General features: G+C 35.4%; 1 protein-coding gene, 1 long non-coding RNA gene and 1 pseudogene across 4 annotated transcripts in view; 2 read left to right on the forward strand and 1 right to left on the reverse strand.

Moving 5' to 3' along the window:
• On the forward strand, nucleotides 3,702–4,525 carry LOC105177520 (annotated as a pseudogene).
• Nucleotides 6,536–8,605, forward strand: part of LOC105177492 — a 7,044-nt gene continuing 4,974 nt past the window's right edge. Inside the window, exons 1-4 of one of the 3 annotated variants that reach the window (XM_020699159.1) lie at nucleotides 6,536–6,711; nucleotides 7,200–7,324; nucleotides 7,427–7,847; nucleotides 7,941–8,077. In XM_020699159.1, coding sequence (XP_020554818.1) covers nucleotides 7,530–7,847; nucleotides 7,941–8,077 — 455 coding nt within the window. In that variant the 5' untranslated portion in view covers nucleotides 6,536–6,711; nucleotides 7,200–7,324; nucleotides 7,427–7,529. The remainder of the gene's footprint in view (nucleotides 6,712–7,199; nucleotides 7,325–7,426; nucleotides 7,848–7,940; nucleotides 8,078–8,605) is intronic. The other 2 variants (XM_011100677.2, XM_011100676.2) reach the window with 2 other exon arrangements.
• The window catches only part of LOC110013172, a 2,947-nt gene continuing 2,428 nt past the window's right edge, over nucleotides 8,087–8,605 (reverse strand). Inside the window, exon 3 of the long non-coding RNA XR_002288357.1 lies at nucleotides 8,087–8,592. This is a non-coding gene — a long non-coding RNA (uncharacterized LOC110013172). The remainder of the gene's footprint in view (nucleotides 8,593–8,605) is intronic.

An 8,605-nucleotide genomic window follows, 5' to 3' on the forward strand; every position in this document is an offset into this window, starting at 1 on the left:
TCCTTATTATTTACACCCCTAAAATATCTTTATTACTATTGTTCTTCTAAATGTGATCTGAATTATTATGATTTTTTTATTTAAAATAAACATTATCCAAGATTTAAATTTTTTATACTGAATATAGAATTTGTATAAACTCCATGAATTTACAATTCTCATATTACTATCATTTTTTCTAAAGATGCATGTGTTGTTATATATGTTGAACCTTTTTTTTAAAAAAATAAATTATCTATACAAATTTAAAATATTACATCGAACATATAAATATTATAAAATATGCGAATCTATAATATAATTAATATATAATATTCTATATTTTTTAAAGTAATGATGTGATATATTTTTATTATGCAGACATGTAATCGAATAAAAACTTATCAACCATATAACATACTTTTTCCATAATATTATATGCATTACGTATTGACACGTATTTACATATACTTTTTACCATAATTTATTTAGTTTGTAAAATATATTTGCATATATTGAGCTTATAAATATTTTTTGTGTCTCATCATATATAAAGAAACATAAATTATAATTATTATTTTTTAAATAAAATGTGAGAAAAAATTTAAATCACTAAAAATAGTTTAGGGGTATATTTTAATAGAACATATTTTAAGAAGTGGAATAAAAAAATACATGAGGGAGTGAGAAGGATATTTTTGTCTTATCAAATGCCTATTTATTTTGTAATGGGTGTTTTTATTACTTTTTATATTTTAGAAGTGTAAATAAAATAAAACATATAATTCAGGGGTGCAAAGTGTATTTAACCTAATTTTTATGTTGACACATCTAACAACACAAAACACAATGTACCAACTGATCTAAAAATATTATCATTTTGACACGATTGGAAACACATTTTCATTGAGAACTAGAAAGTGAAAATAAAAATACAACGAAAGATGGCAGTTTCGCATATTATCCCAAGAACCAAATGATCGAGGTATTAGGTAATATAATCAAATTAAAAGTACATCTTTTATCTTGTTTTCATCTTCATTTAATGAGTCATTAATCAAATATTATTCATTCAATTAACGAGCCACCAGCAAATTATCCACCACGTACAAGAAAGTTTCAGGAAGTCAGATCTTGTTGTGCTTGGCTACAAAGTGGCACAATACAAGGAGCTCAACTCAAGCAATTCTTTTGAGCTATGGATGGCAGTACGCCAGCACCAATAATACAATCACCAATTCAAGAAAATCGAGGGTGGTGATCTAAATTCAGCATCACTGTAGCTCAGCTTCATCAAACACAAATCTCTACACATGGATATTGTTGTTGCACATATGCAGCGAAGATGTTGAGCAGAATTTTATCTCATTGATCCCAAGCTGTTTATCATGTTAGCACATCAATTATTTCCGTCATCAATCCCCTGTGGCTCGCTTTCTAAGCTAGGAAACAATAGCTTCAGCCTGAAGGCATCAGTAGTAGCGGAAAAGCCTCTTGGCCCTAATAAACCCCAAACGACCATATAATGCAAGTGATCCTTATTCGTCACTTTTGCTTCCAGAGTCACCTTTAAAAGACTCAGAAGGAAAAATATTGATCTATTAGTATACATGTCTAAGTAACTGTGGTAAAAATATTAACACTCATATGGCAGCCATACACATTCTCGTGCATCCTATGTAGGTAAATGACACAAGGGCTTTGTATGTGTCTCATAATGTGGAACACACATGGCCAAGGAAGTAGGTATACAACAAAAACGAAGACGGTCGATCATCTTTGATGGTGTAAGATTATATTTCATATTATTAAAGAATATGGATAAAGTAGCTGTTAGGATTTGGCTTGGCGGTGATTGAAATGAAATGAACTGAAATATGCGGATGTTTGGTTCCATCATTCATGGATACCCGTAACCAAAAGGCAGAGCACTTGGATGTAGACTATTGTAATCTTGTCAAGTTTGATTTAGAAGTTCAATCTAGAACAGCAAGAGAAAATGCTCCATTGCCGCGTGCTGCCTCACAACCTAATTCCATCCATCATGATCATTTGAATTGACCTACACCTACTAACAAGTTTCGCGCGCTGTTGCTGCAATCACAAAAAGAAATACTAGTATTTTCATTCTGGTGGCTGGCGTGGGAGTAGTAATTGATGGGGATCCACATCCACCACAAAAAAACTTCAACAAAGACTCACTCATGATGCCTCTACCTCTGTATGGGTTGAAAACAACCAGCATAGTTTAAGCTGAAATAAGGGATGAAATGAAACAAACTTTTGGTATTGAGATTCAGTTATAGTAGTAGAGATTAGAATGCAATTTACGAGGTGGGGCCAGAGGTGAAAATGGAACCGAATAGGGTTCGCTGAGCTTCCGATCCACGCCGTAGCTCACATACTCTTATATCCAATGCCTCCAGCTCCGCCTTTCCCTCCTCCTCCTCCGCCTCCATAACAAACCTTAACCTAGCCCCTCTGCTCCTGCCACCGCCGCACACCACCAGGGTATTCTAGGCTTAGCCTTTCAATGCTCACTTGTGAATAAAATGGAATGGAAATGCTCCTCTTCCTCTTCTTCTCTTATGTATACAGAAGACTACAGTTGCAGTCTCTCTTTATTTTTTATTTCCTGATTCCTGATATTAATTAATCTCTCTGCTGCTTTGGCTTAATAGATAAATCGTTTATTATTCATAGGAAGGAAATGTTGAGATTCTGTGATCGGAGGCTCTAGTGACGTCCACACTGCCTCCGTCGCCACCGGCCCATTTTCTTCTAGTTCTAGCCCGCTATTCAGAGGTCTCTTCATCTATCTTTTTCTTCAATCCATGGATGCCCTCGTTATGGTTCTCACTATTTTCCCTTTGCTTTATCAGTTGAGTTCAATTTCTCAACTAGCATTCTGACTCACTGTATTATTGGACTCGTTGCCTTTCCTCCTTGTCTGCCATAATTAACCCCTCCCCTCCACTGTTCTTCACTACGCTTATATGTTAGTTACTGTTTGACAGCTTCTCTTTCCACGCCTACCATGTACCAACGAACGCAATGGGAGTGTATCTCGTTTGCCCAGCACAAACCATGTTAGGGGAGATTGTAAAGGACTTACTGCTGTTGATGCATAGATGAACCATTAGAATATGTGCTCTTTTCATCTGTGACATTGTTAACAGAATCGCCAATTGTGGTAGCTCATTCCTTGGTATGCTTCTTATTGCCTTCCTGGTTATATCCATTGATTACCGCCAGTGTTGGCTTGTGTCTAAGTCCTTGCTCGGAATTTACTTGGTTAGTGGTCAAACTTCATCTCTTTAGTGCCCTGTATCTTGTGTGATACTTTTTTTTTTTTTCTTTTTCTTTTTCTTTTGTGTGTGTTGCTGATGATGTTACCCTTCTAGTGGGAGATGTGTGCTGCTAGTTTCCTTGTCAGTTGAACTTTAAATTTCTCTTGCACACATCTAAACAGTAAATTTCCAAAATCATTTGTGGGAAGTTTTTGCCTGCTGTGTCTGATTGTCTTTCTTCTGGTTGTAAGACCATGCCTTCTGCGACAAACCTATCTATGCAAATAAGTCAATTGTGATTGAATTGCATATTGGTTGGGTTCCTCCATTGTTGGGGTTAGCAACACTCGTCCAACTTCACGCTCTACAAAAAACTTATTATGAATTGATTCACGGACCTTACTTATTATGGTTTTGCGACCTTGATCACGTATTTCACTTTTGCAGATTTTGCTTCTAATTCAATTTCATCAAACTTTGAAAAGTAGCTCTATTCCACAGGTTCCAGAAATGGTGACTGCTACGAAAAATCAGACTTAAATATAGTGTATGACGAGCATAACCATGAGCTCTACCTCCAATGTGACCCCAGTAAGCGGGCACTTGCCTGCTTTGTCTTTACTGGTGGCAGATTTGCATAAGCTTCCTGCTCTGCCTTCTCATTCCGAAGTTCATCCTCAGCATGTCACCCGGTAAAGTTGTTCTGTCTCTTGCTTCCCTCGAGGTTGATCTGTCCAGTATTGAACCTGGTACTACTGACTGTCAAGTGGCGTGGGAAACCAGTCTTCATAATGCACCAAACTGAGGAAGATGTCAAGCTGGCTGACAGTGTTGAGTTGGGGTCTCTCCCTGACCCACAAGAGGACTCACAGAGGGTGAAGAATCCCGAATGGCTTGTTGTTGGGTTGTGCACGCAATTAGGTTGCGTCCCTTTGCCTAATGCTGCTGATTTTGGTGGGTGGTTTTGCCTCTGCCATGGCTCTCATTATGATATATCCGGGAGAATTCGTAAGGGCCCAACTCCATACAATGTGGAGCCTGGAGGTTCCCACCTATACTTTCTTGTATTCTCATTGAAGATTGGACTTGTTTAGCCTTATATTTTAGGAGTATTTATCTGTATGAAGCTTTTTGATATAATAGTAGATGATATCTCCACATCTTTCCGTTCTCACCAATGGTATCACTAAAACATATCCATTTTGCTGTGGTTGCTGAAGTAGATAAATTTTTCCTGCTTTTGTGCCAACTGGAAGTAACCAACGATTTTTGAGGTAGTGAAGCTGTACTGTCTTTGATTTAGAGTACTAGTCGGTGTCTGGTACTGATATAGATTTTGAATTGTTTGGGTTTTGGATATTTGATAAATTGTATTTTGTGTTGTAGTTTGTTGGAATCCTTGGTCTGTTAAGTGAAGCCAAATTTGGTTTTGGTAGTGGGCAGGAGGGCATGTGCGGACTAATAAAAAACAGAGTAGCGCTGGTGAATACTGAAAAGATGGCAACTAATCTAGTTCTAGTAATGGCCGATAGTTGTGGAGAAGTGATGGTGAAAGTTGGGTTGATATTTGTTGGAGATTGAGGATAGGAAAGCCAAAATTGACTTGTAAAGGGAGTGGGTGATGGAGGAAAAGCTTAGGGGCATGAGGCTTGTTGCTTGCTTGCACAAGTTGTGATGATATGTTGTGGAATGGAGTCAAGAAGCGGTCAAACAATGGCGTGGTTATTGTATAATAATAATAATTATTATGGACAATTACACTCCCTCTCACGATGAGGATTGCTGTAAGAGTTTATAATTTGAAAAAAAATACTTGATGTTTGTTTATATCTAATAAAAGAATAAAATAAAAACTCATATTTATCTTTTAATTGATTTATTATTAATTTATTCCATGTAAAAAGGTATTTTTTATGACCAAATGACTTTTATACGTCTTCACGTATCAATACATATGAGAAGGTATATTTTTACAATTATAAAAATAGTTAATTAGAAAAAAAATATTTAACTCATATTAAATTAGTAATAAGTCAATCCATGGTAAAAATCAATTTTTTTTGTTAAAATCAATAAATTAAGTGAATTTTGGTTAATAGAGGTACGAAAATAAATTTTAAAAATTTTATGTCAAATCTCAAGAGAGGATAACATAATTATCCCTCGTAATTAGTAATAGTAGTGCATAACATGTATATTTATTTAATAAAAAAAAGAAAAAAGAAAAAAGGGATATATGGAGTTAGACTCAAATTCATTGGGGTTGCATTAGGAAAATTTTAAATCGTAGAATTTTAATTTTGAACTAAATTTAAATGAATCTGATTGAATTTCAAATTACTTTTAAATGGAGCTATTTTAAATATATTTTTTTAAATTTAAATTTATTGATATAAATATAAATTGAGATAAATCCGTATTTAGGATGTGTGTGGAACAAAGAGGGCAAGAGAGAGAAAAATAAATAAATTGTGGTCAGTGTTCGGCTTCTCCATCCAATTCCCCAACAATTGTATCGTATAAATATATACTCCAATCCATACACACCACAAGTGTACATGAGTAGGTGTATTTCCGCCCGTGCCCATATCATTCCTATGAAAATAATATAAAATAAAATAGGGTGGAATTATATTTTATTTTATGTTAATTGTTTTTGAAGAATAGGGTGGGCGTATTTACTTACAATTACAAATACTACAGCATATTGGTGCTAATATCTTCCCCACCTATATTGTTTGGTATATAGCAAGCGAGTCTCAAAGCTTATCTGTATATAATGGCACGCTGTTTTTGCGTATATATAATAAATAATTGTTTTATATTTTAAAATATATTATAAATTAAAAAATAAACTAATATATTATATTTTATAATAAATAAATAAATTTAATAATATTATCGACCTAAAAAAATTGCTATCGCTATTTACAAATTAATGTCTTTGAGTGAAAATTTTAAATTAGTATAGGTATATTGATTAAAAGAAGAATTTGAGTGGGATGGTTGAAAAAACATAGACACTTTTGATAATTTAAAAAATTAGTGTTTTGGTGTAATACAAATTTATGTAATCCAATTTGAAGGGGAAGATTGCAGCAGTCATACTTGCGTACGTCACAGCCGGGCACTCTGGCAGAACCAATCAAAATTCAACACGTAGCCATCTCAGCACTGTTCCTCTCATTGTAGATTCCTGACCTACGAACACGCGTCTCGGGTGTCCGATTCCACCCCCCCCCCCCCCCCCCCCCCCCCCCCCGGCCCCTTCCTCTCTGTTTATCTTGTTTCTTCTTTACCCACTCGGATAACGCACACCACCTCCTTTTTCCAATGCCTTAATTTTGTACTTTCTGTACATACACATATATCCCTATCTATTCCTTTTTTTCTCTATTCCTCCTCCGATTCATTCATTCATTGATTTACGCCTCTGCCACAGGTACTTGTTTCTCTACCGATTCTTTCTCAATTTTTTAGGGCTTCTATTCTTCTCGCTCTATGCTATTTTTTTTCTTTAATTCCTTCCTCTTTTATTTCTCCAGCGCTGCCCGATTGATTTTTCTCTTATTTTTTTTACTTGGATGCCTGTCTTTATCTTAACTGTTTTATTCCGTTTTGATTCCTGTTTTTTCTTCCGAGTTTTCTATATGTAATTGCTTGTTATTGTTGCATGCAATCTTTCCCTTAATTTTGAGTTTTCTGCAAATTTTGGGCATTGTTATAGTTTCCTTTTTGCTGCCAATGGACGCTTACCTGTAGCTCATTCCATGCATTGATGCGGATCCCTTTCTTCCTTTGTTACTACTAATCTGTTTGTTGACTTCATATTTCAAAAATCCTTTTTTAAGATAAAATATCCATCTTTTATGATTCAACCCTATTTGTGCATTTACTCACTGAAGTTTAAACTCTACTTTATCCTTGAAGATTAGGAGAAAGATCGTTGATGCATGAATTTCTCAACTGCACTTACTGCACCTTTTGGGAATCTTAAACACAACTAGGACACTCATAGGATGGTTAGCCTATCCTTTCTATTTTTTGATGCAGATGTGCGTTATTCCCTTTGTTTCATAAACCCCCCCCCCCCATTGTTTTTTAAATTTGGAAATTTAGTTGCACTGCATGTTAACTGTATCGTTGATCCTTTTTAGTTGTCATTTTATCCGACCTGTCCAAGGAGTAAACTTTTGGCTCAAGTTAAGACAGCAAATGCTCTGTTGGGGACTCTTGTGATATAGAATTTGAATTGGGAAAATGGCAGCTGATCAGCGGAAAAAGCGTGTAAATGCTGCCAGTTTGGTTGGCTGCACTTCCCGTGAACAATATAGGGTAAATAGGAAAAAGTTGCTAGTTCAGCAGCATGGTTTGGACATGAGGCCTAACATCACTCTTGAGTGGGATAACAAGAGAAAAAGTGTTGTTTCAAAGAGGGAGCAGATTGGTATTAGACGGAGGCACTTGATTCCGTTTATTGAACCTGGTCCTCAAGCCCACAATATACTGGCTGATGTCTTCTCTGTTCCTGAGGAGATATTTCAATTAGAGAACCTCTCTGAGGTTCTCTCATATGAGGTAACAATTAATGATGATTCCAATAGGGACTTTCATTTTCTGGGCGGAATTCCTTTGTTTAAGTTTTATCTCTTCATATGGAACATGTGATAGGTCTGGCAGAATCATTTGTCTGGCAGCGAGAGAAGCTTTCTTTCACAATTCCTACCTAAAGAACCTGAGGCAGATACCATTGTTCGAGATTTGCTCGCTGGGGATAACTTCCATTTTGGAAATCCTTTTGTTAAATGGTGAGTGTTGCTACGATATTTCTTTTGGCCTATATTAGTCATATTCAGAGGCTTAGTCTGCTTATTTGGAGTTTCATTTTGACTCTTATGGACCTCATAGTTTATTATACAATCCATTGATTGACTTAAGTTCATTTTTGGACATCATGCTTTTGCTGGTTTATTTATATTTTTACTCCTCTCCAAAATAGTTTAGAATGCAAGTGATATTTCTCATTGTTTTACTAAAATTATCTTAACTTACCTCTGTCTATTTTTTCTATTAGTATAATATACTTCAGCCTCTCTGAAAGAAACGTACCTGTCTTCATATTCTCTCCATCTTTACAAACAGACAAAATTACTGTAAATAGAACAGACAAAACAAAGCCTTTGGTTTTCTGCAGATGCAAACCTTTGCATTGATCTCCTTCTTGGATGATTTCACTTCTATCATCCTATTCTGGAAAGATTTTAAAAAGTTCTATTGGCAGTCAAATGCAAGGTTCACCAGATTTGTTCTACGGCAGGGGGTCCTCCTTTTTTCGA

This window comes from Sesamum indicum, linkage group LG15, assembly GCF_000512975.1.
Source record: "Sesamum indicum cultivar Zhongzhi No. 13 linkage group LG15, S_indicum_v1.0, whole genome shotgun sequence".
In the NCBI taxonomy this organism is placed as follows: domain Eukaryota; kingdom Viridiplantae; phylum Streptophyta; class Magnoliopsida; order Lamiales; family Pedaliaceae; genus Sesamum; species Sesamum indicum.